At 36.8% G+C, this 18,861-nt stretch overlaps 1 protein-coding gene across 1 annotated transcript in view; it reads right to left on the bottom strand.

Moving 5' to 3' along the window:
- Window positions 1–18,861, bottom strand: part of Ankfn1 (ankyrin repeat and fibronectin type III domain containing 1) — a 154,112-nt gene that overhangs the window by 51,766 nt on the left and 83,485 nt on the right. Inside the window, exons 8-11 of the mRNA XM_042674067.1 lie at window positions 17,685–17,792; window positions 9,576–9,675; window positions 9,176–9,308; window positions 8,586–8,702 (exon numbers count right to left, since the gene is read on the bottom strand). Coding sequence (XP_042530001.1) covers window positions 8,586–8,702; window positions 9,176–9,308; window positions 9,576–9,675; window positions 17,685–17,792 — 458 coding nt within the window. The remainder of the gene's footprint in view (window positions 1–8,585; window positions 8,703–9,175; window positions 9,309–9,575; window positions 9,676–17,684; window positions 17,793–18,861) is intronic.

Below are 18,861 nucleotides of genomic sequence, written 5' to 3'. Positions count from 1 at the left end.
GTGAGGTGGTATCTCAATGTTGTTTTGATTTGCATTTCTTTTATGGCTAGGGAGGTTGAGCATTTCTTCATGTGTCTATTGGCCATCCTTTTTTCCTCTTCAGAGAAGTTTTTCTTTAAGTCTTTAGCCCACTTATTTATTGGGCAATTGTTTCTTTGAGAATTTGTGGTTGGAGGTTTTAATTTTTTGAGTTCCAGGTATATTTTAGATATGAGACCCTTGTCTGTTGTATGGTTAGTGAAGATCTTCTCCCAATCCGTGGGCTTTCTATTGATCTTGCTAGCTATGTCCTTTGCCATGCAGAAGCTCTGCAATTTCATGCAATCCCATTTGTCCAACCTTTCTTTGATTTGTTGTGTTTCTGGGCCTGTGCCAAGGAGACCTAGGATTTCTCCTATTCCATCCCATAATGTTTTCAGAGCATCTGCTTTAACTCAGAGGTCTTTGATCCATTTGGGGTTGATTCTGGTACAGGGTGATATATAAGGATCTAGCTTTAGTTTTCTACAAGTAGTTAACCAATTTTCCCAGCACCATTTACTGAAGAGGCTGTCTTTCTTCCATTCTATTTTTTTAGCTCCCTTATCAAAGATTAGATGGCTATAGATAGGTCTGTGGGTTCATTTCTGGGGTTTCAATTCTATTCCATTGGTCCTCAGGTCTGTTCTTGTGCCAGTACCAAGCTATTTTGATTACTATGGCTTTGTAGTAGAGTTTGAACTTTGGTATTGGTATTCCCTCAGCACTGTTCTTTCTGTTAAGGATCGTTTTTGTATTTGGGGTCTTTTATTGTCCATATGAATTGTTGGATTGCCTCTTTTATTTCCTTGAAGAATGAGGTTGGAATATTGATAGGTATCACCTTGAATTTGTAGATGACCTTGGGAAGTATTGCCATTTTCACAATGTTGATCCTTCCAATCCAGGAGCATGGAAGGTCTTTCCACTTCCTAAGTTCTGCTTTGATTTCCTTTTTCAGGTTTTTAAAGTTTTCATCATAGAGATCCTTCACTTCTTTGGTTAAGTTAATTCCTAGGTATTTTATTTTTTGTGGGACTATTACGAATGGAGTTGCTTTCCTGATTTCAGCCACGCTTTTCTTATTGTTGGCATATAGAAAAGCGATTGATTTTTGAGAGTTAATTTTATACCCTGTTACGTTGCCAAAATTTTGAATCAACTTGAGTAATTTGGGAGTGGAGTCTGGGAATCTTTAAATACAAGATCATATCATCTGCAAAGAGGGAGAGTTTTGCTTCATCTTTTCCTGTTTGGATCCCTTTTATGTTTGTATCTTGTCTTATTGTTGTAGCTAGGCATACTAAATTGAAGAGAAGTTCTAAATTTTCTTTTTAACCAGTGACTTAACAATTACAGAGAACTAGTTTGGAGAAGATTTTTTAGTCCATCTCTATGTAGCATCTTATCATATTATTATATAGAGACACTTTACTAAAAATAGTGCTGTACTGATAAACATCCTACCAAAACAAATCAGAACAGAAAAGGAGGGGATAGTGGCTTATTTGTAATGTTTCAAGTTGTTGTGGTATAAATATTTCTTCCATAATCCATTTTTTAATTATTATTGTGAAAATACTGTACAGAGGGGTTACAATTACATGAGCAAGATAATGAGTACATTTCTTATCCAGTATTGCTGCCATAATCCATTTCAAATTACCAACAGGATGACAAGAAGCTTTCACAAGTTTTGAATATTTAATAGCTGGCTCTTCTGATCCACTACAAGTTGTCTTCAGCATACCATAATTATTAAGATTTTTATTGGTATTTTCAGGGCTGACTACCATTTATTAACTATTGGACTGTTTACCATCTCTGGTTCTAAGTAAAGGTCTTTACAGCTCAGACATCTCTTTTGTTAATCCTTACCTCATAGAATATTTGAGAGATTAAATTCAGAAATGCATGAGAAAGTGTTGTGCAAACTTCTAAGGCTGCTAGCATGTGGGGTATGCTTTCTTTTCTGCTCTAATTGAAATTTCACCTTGGCTTATATCTATATTTTCAAGATCTGGCTCAGGTTTCACTTTCTCTTGGATTTACCTAATTCTGTGGCTTAGATAGGAAGTATCTCCAAAAGGCTGAGATGTGACTGGATCATGAGGGCTCTGTCTTAAAATGGATTAATCTATTGATGGATTTTTAATTGGATGACATTATTGGGAGAGAGTTGAAGTTAGGTGGTGAGGCCTACTTGGAGGAAGTAGGTCACTGGGGGTTTGTCTTTGAAGGGGGTATCTTGTCCCTATCTCCTTCTGGCTGCTGTTTCTGCTCCCTGCCCATCCATCAGGTGAGGAGCCTTCTCCACTGTGCATACTCACCATCATGACATTCACCTCCCCTCAAGCCCAAAACAGTGGAGCCTGCTGTCCATGGATTGAACCTCTGAAACTGTGAGGCCAGCCATTTAATCTGTTTTAAATTGCTTCTCTCAGGTACTCGTCACAATGACTAAAAAGCTATTTTACACTGAGGTAGAATTTACCGTCTTTGTTTTTCCTCAATACTGCCTGCTGTGTAAACTCCTGTCTTGATATGTTATTTGCTTTACTGTACACATTGTGAAATCATGACTGTTTTTCAACCATTTCCCTGAGTCTTTTGCACTAGTACTTTATTGACTGAATTAAAAGATTACATTTTCATTAAGACATTGGATATAATGAAACTCATTTGAAAATTGAAAAAACTGAAAATCTGCAAGATACTTAAAAGGAAGGCTGAGGAAGGGCAGATCAGTGATAGAAGGGGTGAATTATGATCAATATACATGTATGGAAATGGCACAATGAATCCCTTCACTTTGTAAAATCAATATACTCTAATAAAAATCACTGAAAGAAAAAGCAGAAATTGAAGAAGCAAAAGAAGTTTTCACTTTGAGAAAAGAAGGACCTTGGAAAATATGATTTACTTTGGACCAAAGCTGATTGGAATGCATTGATTGAGGCTGTTGTTTCATTGAAATAATTATTATCGGTGACTCACTGTTAACTTTGGATAGGTTTTTCAAGAAAGCACTAAAAATCTTAGTAAAGTTCTTAATTGACATTAAATTGTGTTGCTTTGGGAGAAGACCAGTTGTGAATTAGAATATTTCTATGAAAATAAATTGTAGCATGTTTCAAAGGAGAATGTCAGTGTTCTATTACTCCTAAAGAAAAGTAGACCAGTTAATTCCTGCTGTGTAATAAGGATTAGGCAGGATGGGCCCTTCATGATGGTATAAGGTAAAGAAGAGAAAGTTCTGCATGAACTTATGTATGGAAAAGAAGAACAGTTTTGGGAAAACCATTTTTTACCACTTGAAAAGAAAAAAAAGACATAGTATCATAAATGATAGCCTAATTCTCACTTGGTATTACTCATTAAAAATTGTTTAATGTAAAACAACATACACTGTCAGATCATTGTTCTTTTGATGATAAGTGTTTCAGAGACTTTTTCTGTGAGAACAATGTGTACTTTTGCCTCTTCTTAAGAAGAGGCCTCTGCTGTCTTGCTGAGAGAAAGAAAACAATCTGGATTCTTGGTTACTTTTCATCTTATTGTTCATTTAATTTTTCTTTGGTTCTGGCATTAGAACTCAGCCTCATGCTTGCTTAGGTAAGTATTCTGCCACTAGACCCACATTCCCAACCTATTTCTTCAATTATTTTACCCAAATCTTAACAGATGCTTGTACCTCTTTTTGCATAGATAATTTTAATTATTTAACGTACATCTCAACTTTCAAGTATGATTTAAAGCTGCTTCTTTTGAAAATATGTCTTTATTATTTTTAAGTGGTTGTACAAAGGAGTTGCCATTCAACAAAGCAGTTTATGATTTTAACATATCTTGATCAGTGTCACCTCTTTTATCATTCTCTCTCTTCCCTTCCAACCTTACTTCTAAGGCTACTTTCTAAATAGACTATAAATGATGCAGGATAGGCTTCTACTTTTCTTTTTTAGTATATTATGGATAATATCTTGTGTTTAAGTTTTTGTTCACTTTTTTGGGTAAGTTGACATACAATAATATGCTGAATTGTTGGGAAGAATGCAGCCCTTGGAGTTATATCTTTTAAAATTTGAGTCCATCATTTACTACTTCCTGATTTTGTGACCTTGGGCACAGAGTAACTTTTCTAGGCTTCATTTTTGTCATCTGTTAGATAAATATAAAAAAACACATTCTCATTAAGTTATAGTGAAGATTAAATTAGATAAAGTTTGTAAAGCACTTAGCACAGTGCTCAGTCTTTTGATGAGGGCACTGGAAGGGTGACCATATACTGAGGACCACGAGGCTCTGATTGCTATTTAGAGATGGTGCAATATCCAGATAGTTACGGTAGGAGATTCAGTTCTTTGAATACTTTCCCCCTTTTTAGAGTTTCCCTAAAAGGGAGTAAGACCAACATATTCCTCCTACTTAGAACTTCCTAGTCCAAGTGGGTCACTATACAGGCAATGATAAAATAATTCATGGGTTATGACCATCATTCAGAATGAAGAAGGTATGATGGGAGTGATTCATCTGATTAGGAGTTCAGAGAAAGGTTCCCAGAGGAAGTATAAAACTGAAGCTGAATTGTTCACCTAGCTAAGATATGGAACCAACCTCGATGCCCTTCAATAGATGAATGGATAAGAAAATGTGGTGTACACACACACACACACACACATACACACACACACACACACACAATGGAGTTCTATGCTCCATCAGAAAGAATGACACTACCCCATTAGAGGTTAACCTTGCACAAAAACACCTAAGCCCTGAATTCAAAAGTCAGGATGGGCGCGCACACACACACACACACACACACACACACACACACACACACACACACACACACACACACACACACACACACACACACACACACACACACACACACACACAATGGAGTTCTATGCTCCATCAGAAAGAATGACACTACCCCATTAGTAAGGAAATAGAACTTGGAAAAAATCATACTAAGTGAAGTAATCCAGACCCAAAGAACCATAGGTCCCATGGTTTCCCTTATTTTCAATAATTAGTATAAGTCGAGGAAATCTTAGCAGATGAACAGAATAGCTCAATAGCTATGAACATATGACCATATAAGATGACTCTAAGCAAAATGAACTCCAAGACACGGACACAAGATGTCTCTCTTTGTTGTTGTTGTTTTTAATGTACTGTGTGACTTTTTGTTTCTTTTGTATGTTCTTCCCCATAAGGCATATCTACTGTTGTCACTGTATTTGATTTTGGTACCCTGGTATTGTATATATGTTTATTTGAATTAGGGAAGGGAAGGGGAGCAACGGAATAGTGAGACAAAGGACAAGGGGGAGCCAGTGCAACAACAATATGCACAGAAATATGTTGGAAATGATCTGTACAACTTGGGGGGGGAGTAGGAGAAAAATGAGGGAAGGGGTAACTAGTTTGACAAGAAATTTGCTTATTACCTTAGTCATGTAACTGTAAACCCTGTACATCACCTTGATAATAAAAAGCAGCATAAATTAGCATAGTTAAAAGCAATATTAAACCAAAATGAAAAAAAAAAACCCTGAAGCTGAAACCTGAAAGATATGTAGGAATTGGAAATCAAAGAGGTGGGAGAACAAAATTCTATACAGAAAATAGCATGTGAACTAGTAAAAGTGATTGAGAAAGACTAGAAAGAAAAAAATCAGAAGACTGTGGAATTAATGGGAGCCAAAGAATGTGCCAGTTTTAAAAGGGAGAGTAGGGTCACATGAATCAAATACTATGGGATATCAGTTGCTCAAAGAGGACTTAAAAGTATTTGTCAGATTTAGTGAAACCAAAGTTATTGGTAAACTATACAGTTTTGAAACCATCTTTAAGATAAGGAAAACAAAATTATAAAATTAGGAATGAAATGAATATTAGTTTTTAGAAAAAGAAAAGAGTAATGCCTCCATTTCACACCTAAATACTGGAGTCTTTGGTCTCTTTAGACCATCTACCAGCACTGTGCAGCCGTACTTCCTATTTTCACCTAAAATACTATAGGACACTCACATTCATAGGCTTGTGCTAGTGAGTGACCTTGAAGTAATAGCTCCATTAGCATCATCTGCATCTGATTACTGGTAGTCTGAGAATACAGATTTTAGGCATAGTAGTGGCAAAAGTCAGAGAAAGAACTAAAAATGATGCTAAATAAAGTAGATGGAAAAGAAGGTAATTCTTTCAAGACATTTGATCTAAGGGGGTAAATAGATGATTTAATGAGCAACAGCAAAGAGAAGAGTTTTGGGGAAGTTTAAATTGGAAATACTCTACTATAATAAAGATAGGAGGGAATAGATGGGATCCAGATCATCTGTAGAGAATAAACCTTTGGTTGGTAGATGAAATTATTATTGAGGAAGAAAAGAAGAAAGAGAATATGGGATTAGTTCAAGGGAGTTTATAAATTTGATGGTGAAAAATTTCATTCCCATTCTCACATATTTTCTTAATGAATTAAACAGTGAAGTCATCACTTGACATGAGGTTGAAGAGAGAATGGAAAAGTTGTGGTAGGATGGATAATGGATAAGGTTTTATATAATTGCTTTATAGTATGAGAAAGCAAATTTACTTGCTTTCTTACATTCTGTAAGAGAATTTTATTCATGGTTTTAATGTGGAAATTATCTCAATCTCTGTCTCCGTCTGTCTGCCTGTCTGTCTGTCTCGGTCTGTCTGTCTCCCCCTTCTCTATTTCTCTCTCCCTCCCCCCCCTCGTGTGTGTGTGTGTGTGTGTGTGTGTGTGTGCACACGCGTGTGTGATTTTTTTTTTTTGCAGTAAGCAGAGTGTAGCTACTTTAGTGTAGCATGTTGGTATATTTAGTTTTTGGGTTTTACCAAGTTGGTAATGTTAAAGGAGTAAATTTGGAATATTTCCAAGGGAATGATTATGATGAGTCAAGGAATCTGGGTTAACTAGGAGGGAAATAGCCTTAAAAGGGGAATGAGCTGTTGGGATCAGAAGAAGAAATCCAAAACTATTGCAATGGGCGTAGTGAGTAGGTTCATACTGACCATTATGGCATCTTTCAGCATATCTCAGCCTAATCCTTCTCCTGGTACTGATATCAGATGAAAGTGTTTTAGGAAGCCTCCAATAAACACAGAGTAAAAAGCTTTGCTTGAAAATTTAAGGCTATAAGTGTGTGATCTAGGTATGTCTGGGCTATATTATGGTTAGTAGGTGGGTCCACTAAAGTTTCTGAGCCTTCTTGAGATATAATTTATCCTAAAGAAAGAGCAGTTTAAGGAATAGTTAAGTAGTCCAATCAAGTGGATGGCTCACTATGAAAAGAAAGAACAATCTAACTCAGCACAGTCATCATGGCCCAGCTCCAAGACCTTCTCCTTGAGTTGGAGAAGACTCTGTACCAACAATGAGTTGAAATGAAGAGCACTGTTTACTAAAATCTCTTGAGATCATTCAGCACACAAGGCAGTAGACTGGAGCAGAGCACAGAGTGGCAAAGGTAACCCTTTATGGAAATATATCATTGTTATTAGCACTCAGGGTTAAATTATTATAATTAAAATTTATTTTTTGTTTTCAGTTTTTATTTTTATGCCATGGCTGGTATGGCTCAACTAAACAATAGCTTATATAGATTTCTACAGAGAATGTAAGGTTTTTGGAGTTCATGTAACTTCCAATTTTGTAGGTAGATACCCATCTCTGACAAAGGTTCTATGATTCCTTAAAGACTCTACTCCATGTAGCAGATGTGTGTGTTTATACTAAGATCTACAGATTAAGATCATACCAGAATCAATGAGAGAAAAATCTAGAAGAGCTTAGTTAGAATCTAGTGTCATTTCTAAGAGCAACTTTATGACTTCCAGATTCTTACAGAATTTAGAGTCTTAATCTGATTAATAAAATAATAAACATTAGCTATATTCTTTTTTTTAGGGGGGGGGTCCGGTCGTGAGGCCTGAACTCTGGGCCTGTGCACTGTCCCTCAGCTCTTCAGCTCAAGGCTAGCGTTCTACCACTTGAGCCACAGCACCACTTCCCGTTCTTTTCTTTTTGCTTATGTGGTGCTGAGGAATCGAACCCAGGGCCTCAGGCATGCAAGGCAAGCGCTTTACCACTGAGCCACCTTCCCAGCCCATATATTCTTTTAAGACTTAAAAAAAATATTTTATCAAAAGCACCATATCAACAGACCTTTCTAAAAAACTACTGCTCTTCCCCTCCATACACTCATATGCACATGCAGTCAGAGGTAATCTAGTCAAAATCCTCTTTTTTTCCAAGTGATGAAACCAAGGCCTGGAAGGAGAACTGAATCAGCTGTTTATTGTCAAATCTAGAACTCAAGTCTCTTTACTCCTTGTTCAGAGGCTCATGCCAAAGGCACAGGTTCCTGGTATGAGGAGATATGCTGCTAATGTGTTTAAGAAGTTTCATATGTTTAGGAATCTGAAGGAAGAAAGAGCCCACCCTTTTCCTTGCATTTAGGATTGGCGAACTACCCAACTTTAAAAACCGTTTCCTGGAGAGCCTGAGTTGAAGCCTGGTCTCTCACCTGTAGCTGGGCTGTTGCAGCAAGCATCTTCTGTCGAGTTTGAAGCACTGTGGATGAGGACATGGAGATAGGCACACTCTGCCTCAGCCATCTTATGTCTTCCCACATACAAGACAGCTGCAAAAGAAGTCACGAGGTCATATCATCGTCCAAGCCAGTGTATGATTTAGGTTGTGGCATCAAAGTGAAGCAGGGAGAAGGAAACCTGACCCCTGATGTTTGTTCTCCAGTCCATTTTCAGATACATGTGAAACAACTTTTTGATCTCTGTCCAATTGGAAAAAGATCTGAATGCTAATGAAATAGTCAGATCCACATTTTAGTCTTTGCCAAATGATCCCATAATTCAGAATAGTGGAGACACAATCTGACATGATGCAAGCTTCTTTCCTTTGAAAATGTAGTGTAGACACTACTTTGGCATTTTTTTTTAATGGCATAGGGCATACTAGGGCTAATGGGGACCTTTGGGATAAGTTACTTCTATCTCCAAACTTTGATCACTAAAGACTCTTCAACTAAGGTTTCAGAGATTTATGTTCAGCAACACTGGTGCAGAGTGGGGAAAATGAAATCAGAACTCACAATACCTTTGTGAACCACAAAAAATCTTGCATAATGGAGCTGGTGTAAGAATCATCTATTTCAACAATCGGTATTTGATCTTCATTGGTGACTAACATATTGTCTTTATAATAAAATATAACAGCTATGTAAAGCCCCCTGAAAAGAAAAATCAAAATAAAAAAATTGTTCTCAATTGAGCCCTAGAGAAAAAAACTATATTTTTGGACATGATAAAATATGATTTTAAGATATACCTAGAACATATTTATAAGATTACTGGAATTCAGAGAAGGAACTATATTTTCCAAATTCTCAGAAGTATTCCTTTAATAAAAAATAAGTTTCAGCCACATTTTTGCTCAGAACTAAGATCAGCTCATTCTAGAGTACCTAAGACTTTGTGGAAAACTATATAGGACCCACCGTTTTAAATTCTTCACAAACTTGTTTGAAGAATGAAATAGGTGTTTCAAGCTCCTGGATACTGACTGCTTGCGGCCTGTAGTTTGTAACTTTGAACTTTCTGGAACATAAAAGCCAAATGTAATATGAATTTTGATTGATAGGACATTTATATTCTTGCTTCCTACCTCCCTGCCTTCCCACCCTTTGTCTCTTAAGTGTCTTTTACCAGTTTCACATAAAGATCCTTCTGATTTGTTCCTACAAGAAGCTATGATATCTTGCAATGTCTGTAGTTGATTAATGATTAGCAACTCATAAGTGTTGGCAATAAGTAGTATTTATAACTCCAGTGGAAACCACTTGGATGTTTTATTGATAACCTCTGAATAAGTGATTTTTTTTATCAAGTAGGATAAAAAGAAGTGGAATTAACTTTTTTATTCCTCCCCCATTCATTTTAGTTTCCTTTTAGCATTAATACATTTTTCAATGTGGCCAAAATGTTCTGTTTTAATTTACATATTCCATTAATTTTTGCATTATAAAATTAATATAATCATATAGAAAGTATGAAGGGAAGGTAGGGGAAAAAGAACAAAACCTTACCAATATTTATCCTGCCCCTTATATACAACTGCTACAAGCATTCTGGGAGTTTTTCCTAGTGTGTGTATTTGGCTTACAAAAATAGCTGTAGGGAAAGGTATGTTTGTTGTCTTATTATTTAGCTGAAGAAACTGAGCCTATGAAGTGAAATGGATTACTCAGGTAATCAGCATCAGCATCTGGTTAAACCAAGACATTCATGCATTTATTAAAGAAATATTTTGGAGGAAGCAACTATGTATGATACTCTCTAGCTTCAAGGGTGAGATTATAATCCATTGCTCTGCTCAGCTCCTGAGTTTCCAACTTAGAGCTCTTATTAAAGAATTAGATTTCCTGTAACAGTTTTTGCAAGCCATGTTCCATGGAGCTGGACTGGGTGCTCAGTGATTTCAACTGTTATAGTCTATGCAATGAAGAGATGATGAAGTTTAGAAGCCAAAGCTTTGACATGTCACTAGGGATGTGAATATGGGCCATATGACTGCTGTCAGTACATATCATATGACTTCTGAGGCTCAGTGTTGCTCTCTCTCTCTCTGTTAGATCTGACTGAAAAAAGCATTCATAAAAGTTTCAAACTTGTGCTGGTAAAGTTATTCTTCAACAAAACAGAATATTTTCTGACTTGAACACGAGTTTGGCTTCATGAAATGATGCTTCTGAAACTTCCTGTGAAATTCTGTGTAGCAAACCATTTTATTACACACTACTCTCTCCTAAACCTCACTAAAACCTGAGGAGAGATTAAGAAAAGAAATCAAAGGGAAACAACATTAATTTATAAAGGCAAGTAGAAGGGAAAGAATACAAAAGCAAGTAAATTTTGGTATCTGGAAAGCAGATGGACAGATGGATTCAACAGACTTGAGAAAGATGAAGCCCAAGCCCCCAGTGGAGAAAGCTGAGAAGTAATCTGAGTCACCCTATGGGCACCATGGATTGTGCACGTGGGGGATGTATGTAAAGTTAAAATCAGAAGGATTTAAAAAATCTGTTTACAAGGCAATTTGACTTCTAGAAATCCTTTCTTATTGGATAGTTGAACAAATCAAATACTTCTTTTTCTTTATGACACGAAGGCTGTGGCTTATTTCCTGGAAAGCAAAGCAAAGCAAGTACAAAACAAAACTTGTAGCCCCCTAAACAGGTCTCTAGAGTAAAAAGGTTAGAGGACATCAGGTTTGGTAGAATATAGGGTGGCTGTGGTGGTGGTAGTATCATTTTAAGGAATAGGTGGAGAAAATGAAAATTCCATCTATAATATTTCCCCAGTAGGTTTTCAGAACACTGGCACCCAAGCTCATAGCCTCCATGGAGGACATTACAATAAACTTTTCTGGAATTTGACCATCCCAAGAGAATTACACACACACACACACACACACACACACACACACACACACACACACACACACACACACACACACACACACACGCACACCCCAATGAAAAAGTTGTGCCAGTTTACCCCACAGTGAGGCTTATAAACAAAGAGCCGTGTCCATGTTTTCAGACTCCCCCAGTAGCTATTGATTTCTCTTAAATATGAGCAGACAGCAGCTGAGAAATAAACCTGACATGAAATACAAGTGGCAAAACCACATAAACAAAAGAGCAACTTAGAGGAAAGACTATGCTGAGAAAAGAATTATAAAATGAAATAAAGCCTATTATTAATATTCTAAGAGATAATTTATTCCATCCTCATTAAAAGGAAAGGGACCTATTAAAAGAACTATATAGATTAAAAATATTTTATCAAAAATTCGAAAATCTGATAGAAGGCTTAGGATGAAGTTTCTGAAAAAAATGTTGTAAAAGGACAAGAGCATGAAAACTAGAAGAAAGGAAAATTAAAGAACTAATAGTAGGAGATCTAAAAGTTGAATGAATAGCAAGAGTTCTAATAGGAGGAAAGGAAAAAGATAATCAGAAGGAATAATTAAATAACAAAACATCCCACAAGTAAAGGGTATAAACTTCCATATTAAAAGGACTTGAAGAGGGCCCAGTACAACAGACAGCAGATCATAGTAAGGCATGCCACAGAGAAAGTTTAGAACCTTAAACTTAAAGGAAAACTGAAAATCTTCCAGCAAGAAGAAGAATATGAATGAGAATACCTAGAACCTCTGCCTTCAGAATAGCATCAGACATCTCAGCTCTGAAAACTCAAACATAAAGCAATGCTTTCAAAATCTGAAGGAAAGGTATTTCATCTGAGAATTTTATATTTGTTAAAACCCTGAGTAAATGTTTATGACCACCTCTACAGACATGGAATGTATTGAAAATATTAGCTCCCAAGCATACTCTCAAGAAGCTACAAGAGGAAAGCCTCTACCAAAATGATGGACCTAACCCAAGGAAAAAGAAGATATGAGATACAAAAAGAAGAAATCCAATATTGGAGAGTGATAATAAGAATCCTCAATATGGTGGTGAAAGGCAATCCCAGGGTGACAGCTGTGCAGGGGGCATAGAAGCAACCAGTTACCTGTGTAGAAGAGAGTAGGACAGAGGCTCCATGAGAAGATTATTCAACAAGATACAGTTGACACAATACCTAATGTATTTGACTATTGTTGATATGCAATTGCAGGATGGTTTGGGGATTCTTACCACAGAGAACAAAGAAGCAAACATAATAACAATTATTATAAACTACAGGGAAACAAAAAGCCACTCAAGAAAGGTAAATAGTCTTAAAATTTACATTATAAGTTATATATAATACTAATCTTACTAAGATCCAATATAAATATATTAGGGTAATGAGAAGATAGAAATTGTGTGTGCGCATAAAGGGGAGGTGGAGGGAAAATGAATTAAATCATTTTTGAGATAATACATAAAAATAAAAATGAAGTATTAATAAATATAACAAATATAACATGCTACTTAGTGCTATTAAGAAAATACTAAAAGAATTAGCTAAAGGAATTAAGAAGCTACTCCGGGGCAGCAAGAAATGGAGGTTAGAAGAAGCTGATTTTTCTCCTTTTTATAAAAATGAACCTGTTCTAAGTAATCCAAACCATAAATGAGGTGCTTATAATTGTTGTCTACATTTTACAGATAAGGAAGTAAGGCAGAGAAGTTTGGAAACCTGGTTCAGTGTGACTTGCTAGCGAAAGTCCAGCCTGGATTTTAACCCAGGTAGTGGGACTTGGGAGACACATTATAATCATATATAACTTACTTAAAAATAAAGCTTAAAAATAGACTAAAACTTAAAAATTCTTTTATCAGTTGGCTAAGTGGGCCATGTAATATCAAACATTCCATTGCTCTTCCATTTTGGGCACTTCTGGGCCTATTGGCTGTGTGGAGCCACTTAACCAGTTCTGGCCAATGAGTTTGAAGCTTTGGTGATATGCATAGTTTTGCCCATGTAAGACCTTGAAGAGCTCATTTTGCTCTCTAGAGGCAAGTGTTCAAGAAGTGGTAACAACCCAGAGGGAATGCTTGCAGCTGAACAGCATGTGGAGGTGGGAGAATGTGGGATGGGGTTGATACACAGCACCAGGAAAATTTGGGCGATTCTTTGGTTATTGCGGCATAATGTAGCCCATTTTGATTGACCCACAGCCTAACTTCACTTTTTCCAAATGTTTATGATGCCATCTATACTATATTTTTCTCCTTGGCTCAGAGAGCACATACTTGTTTTCTGTTCCCTAAAGGCAGTTGTTCTGTAGCTTATAAGCCCTTGAAGTATGAGGGAGTTTGTTTTAGTCATACTAGTGTGTCTAGCACCTGACATGCAGTAGACAGGGTCTCAATTAATACTGTTTTACAAGGTGAATAACTGGATGGTAATTGAAATTCACTTCTATAGGATACTACTGTGGTGAAAAGAATTGCCCTCTGTATAATTTTTTTGTATATCTTAAGGAAATAAACTGTGTGTACAATAAAGTTCACTTTTAACATTTTCCTTGAATTTTTGAGTATGCAGATTAGCTGTGTGCAGTTCTTTGACCAAAATGCAGAAATGGACGTGGGGTTTAGTATTGCTAACGTAGCATTTTGGTAGAGAAAGAAATGTTTTATTGCTGTTTCTGGAATGTACTGTGCATTCAGTGAGTACCTCAGTTCATTACAGAGGAGACACTTATTATATTTTGATTCTAGAATGTACCAGCAAAGCACTCAGCATGGAGAGTGGCTCCACTATTCACCTAGAAGAACATGGAAGAAACACGGAAGAAAACCACGCTATTGCTTGCAGGATGAGGTCAATCCATTATCCAATTTAATCCTCATGACAGCCCGGCATGTTAGTTGCTATTATCCTGAGTTTTCTTTTTCTTTTTTAAATTTTTAATAAGTTTTTATTGTGAAAATACTGTACAGAGGGGTTACAATCACACCAGCAAGGTAATGAGCACATTTCTTATCCAGCATTGTTGCCTTCTTTGTTTTTCCCCTACCATCCCATCCCTCCCACTTCTTCGACTACACCCTCCCCACCCCTGCCTAAATTGTAAAGTTCATTTTTCAAAATAGCATCTTGTACATCTCATTGTTGCAATGGGTCAGTCTGTATCCCTGTTTAAGCATTTTGTTTTTTCCCTTCCCCTCCACAAATTATACCAACATCAAATACAGTGAAAGCAGGGGTTGTACCATGGGGGAGGGACATACAAAGCAACAAAAAAAATCACATGGTACCTTATAAATACGTTAGAACTAATAGCTAGGAAGAAAAAAAAAACCACTTGTGTCCCTATCTTGGGGTTCATTTCGCTTATCATCCTCTTATCTGAGCTTTCCTGCTTGTCCCAGACATATACTAGTTATTGCAAATAAGGGAAACCATGGAACCTATGTTTCTTTGGGCCTGACTTACTTCACTTAATATAATTTTCTCCAAGTCTTTCCATTTCCTAACAAATGGGGCAATGTCATGGTATCTGATGGAGGCATAGAATGCCATTGTGTATATATACCACATTTTCTTGACCCATTCATCTACTGAGGGGCATCTGGGTTGGTTCCATATCTTAGTTATAGTAAATAATGCTGCAATAAACATAGTTGTGCTGGTAGCTTTAGTATGGTCTTGTTTGTGATCATTTTGGTAAATGCCCAAAAGTGGGATTGCTGAGTCATACAGGAGCTCTACGTGGAGTCTTTTGAGGAACCTTCATGCTACTTTCCGAAGTGGTTAAACAAGTTTACACTCCCATCAACAATTCAGTAGGGTTCTCTTCTGTCCACATCCCCTCCAGCATCTGTTGTTATTAGAGTTCTTGATTATAGCCATTCTAACTGGGGTGAGGTGGTAACTCAGTGTTGTTTTGATATGCATTTCTTCATGTGTCTATTGGCCATTCTTATTTCCTCTTCAGAGAAGTTTCTCTTTAAGTCTTTAGCTTACTTATTTATTGGGCAGCTGAGGATTTGTTGTTGGGGGATTTAATTTTTTGAGTTCCAAGTATATTTTAGGTATGAGACCTTTGTCCATTGTATGGCTAGTGAAGATCTTCTCCCAATCTGTGGACTTGCTATTGATTTATCCTGAGTTTTCTAAGGAAGCTATGGCTTAGAGAGGTTAATTTCTTTCTCTAAAGACACACAGCTAGTAAATGAAACAAAAATAATTTTTCCTCACTGTAAAGTTTATAAAGGTTTAATTGCAAAGTTTTATAACAGTTTATGTCCCTAATAAACCAAAAGTATCTCAGTGTAGTTAAATATTTTAAATAACAATTTTATAGTCTCTATATATTTACACAATTCTCTGTTTATCTTTTAGACCTAGAATTATGATAAATAATGTTAAAATCATTACTTGTGTGTGTGTGTGAGGTAATTGGTTTTGTTTTGACATATTGTAGGTCAGATTTTCCCAAAGTTCTACTTTAGAATACTAATTCTATGAGGCAAGTTTTACATGACTAAAGATATTTGGAAAATGCTTGTTTAACCAAACTTACCATGCCTCTTTATTAGAATATTCTAATGTTTATTTTATATATCCAAGAAAATCAAGAAGATTGTGATAGTTCCTAAGCTTGTCTAACAAGACAAACTTTTAAATAACTGTGTATCATATAAAAGTTTTTGGAGTGCATTTCAATATAAAAAAATCTTCCTTTGGGGAAATGCTACCTCATGCTTTATTAAATCTTTCCTAATATTCTGTGTACATTTATATCTGTTTCATAAAAGTGGTACATAAAGAAGTTGAGGAGAAATTATAGAAATCTTTTCCTGATTATTAGATATTAAACTAACAGTAATCAATTGACCCTTCAGGTAATATATATTTTGGTCAGTGTGGAATGTTAAGGTTCTGTTTCAGATAAATTCTTCCTAGATATCCAGGAATGAAAATTCTACTTGGGAGTTGAGTGAGGCAGCCATATCACAAGCTGCTTACATACATATTTACAGTTCCTAATGAGCCACTCAAAAGGATTTTGTTTTTCAAATACTGTCCTCATATCTAGCTGGAGCCAATATTTCTGAAAGTTTCTATTTTAATAGCTATTCAGAAATTAGGAAGAAATTTTGAATCCCAATCCAGCTAGCCTAGCACCTTAGTTTCAACTGTGAAATTCTTGCCCATTTGGCCCAGCAGTGCCCTGAATCTAGAGAGCACAATGTAGTTGGAGATCTGATGGGAGCATGGAAAATGAAAACTTTATGGAGGCTTTAATTCTCCAAATAAAACTAAGTGCCTCTTCCACGAATCATTACACAGATCAGAAACCTGACCCTGTCCCATTTGTATAGCCCAGCAGCAGAGAGGCTTTTAAAAGCATCTCAGAGATTCTCTGGGTGCAGTTAGCTAAAGGAGGTAAGTTAGCTAGAGGAGGTAAGTAAGCTCTACTTTCTTCCAGAGGAAGAAAGTTCAGGGGAGCTTAAAATTCAATGCCCAGTCCTCAGAGGAAGCTGGAAGACAATAAGGCATGGCAGGAAGATGGACTTGGATCCAGAAAACCCATGATAGAGTCCTGATTCTGTCTTTTCCTAGTGCTGAGTCCTGGAGAAAGTCACTTAATTTTGTTGTGATTGTCAAAATGAAGAAAAGCTAGTGGGTGTGAAGTTGCATTGTAAGATATGTTTTTAATTGATTGGAAGGCTTAAATTATTGTCATTATAGTTGTTTAAACTCCCTCAGGGGTGTATGGAGAATTTTCCTTGAGGATGAAAATGTTGAGGCTGAATATCCTCAAGAGATCCAGCACCACAAAGGAGTCTTGTGAAGGGACAGTGCAAAGAGAAGGGAACTATTGGTAATTGCTGTTTTTCCTTTACTTAGTTTTCAAACTGTTCATGTGGAGAGAGAGAGTGAGAGAAAAAGAAAAGAAAGGGAGGGAAGGAGAGGGTAGTCTCTGCTGAAGGGTTAAAGCAAGATAGTGCTGTAAAGTGATTCCAGATGTACAAATATTAATATCTCTTGCTCCCTGATGAATGAGAAGGTATGACCCAGCTAGGAAACTGCTAAAATTACCGGCGCCACCGAGACCTCAGTTGATGGCCCAACGCAGATTTTATCCTTACCCCGGCAGCTGTAATGCTGATGAAGGGCTCGGACCTGTTGCAGCAGACTCTCCAGAACTTCACTCTGTCCCTTGTGTCTAGGCTCTCTGTCGTCATAGTCTTTCCAGTCTATTGAACAAAAGAAACAAACGGGAAATTTTAAAGCCGAGGCGGCCACTTCCCTGGGCTGCCACGGGAGCTAGGGCTTGCACATATTACCCACAGGCTCCTCGGATGAGCATTCAGCACATGCAGAGCTAGCTGGCAATGCCAAGTATTTGGAAACTGCTATTGTTCAGAGTCCTCTGGAAAACAGTAATTGTGGTTGATTTCTTATGCGGGGCAGTTTTAGGACAAAAGAAAATGGTAATTGAAAGCCAAAAGAAAGCAAGCAACAATCTCCTCTCTCCTAGTCCTCCTCCCACTTTCACCATATCATTCCCTAATCAGCTCTCTTGTCACCTCTCTAGTCAGCACCCCAAGTCTTGACTAGATTTCCACAGTAGGAAACAGTGGGGTGGGAATGTGCAGACTAGATGAAATCCACAGTCCCAATGCTTTTATTGTAGGTTTCACACTTTTGGCCAAATTGACATTTCTTTCCAAGGAAAGAGCTCATGTCAGATGCCAAGAAATGGAAATCTACATTTTGCTCTAATGAATGTCTGCTTTGGTTAGCTGGCACAGCAATCCCTGCACATACTCTGAGCCACCAACCACCCTGTCTGCTTAGTCTCTAAATATACAGTATTAGCTTACATGGCAAATTTAAATTGCAATCCCCACTGAGATTTTTCTCCCCCTTCTATTTTCATTCCATTTGGCTATAATGATATCAAGAGTAATAACTCATATGGGACTAATGTCAAGATTGTAATTCTGCTGTCTCCAACTCTAGATTATTTTCAGCAGGTTAGTCAATTCATTGTTCATCTCTTCTCATCTATATCCCCTTGCCCTGTCTTTTCTCCTGAAAATTTTCAAAAACAACTGTAATAATAAGGCCTTTTTTAGTTGAAATGCTTGCTCTAAAAAAATCTAGTCACTTTGCTTTTTTTTTTTTTTTTTTTTTTTTCAGAAAAGTCAGTTAAGTTAGTTCATAAATGTATCTTGGGCTTAAATGTCAAATTCTTTCCCCAACAAATTAAAAAATACTTTTTATTCTTCATTCTGAAGTCTATCATGTCATACTAGTTAA

Source organism: Dipodomys spectabilis, unplaced genomic scaffold (genome assembly GCF_019054845.1).
Source record: "Dipodomys spectabilis isolate Male_0828 unplaced genomic scaffold, ASM1905484v1 ptg000018l, whole genome shotgun sequence".
In the NCBI taxonomy this organism is placed as follows: domain Eukaryota; kingdom Metazoa; phylum Chordata; class Mammalia; order Rodentia; family Heteromyidae; genus Dipodomys; species Dipodomys spectabilis.
The sequence above is the reverse complement of the archived record's forward strand: the minus strand, read 5'-3'. Positions and strand labels throughout refer to the sequence as shown.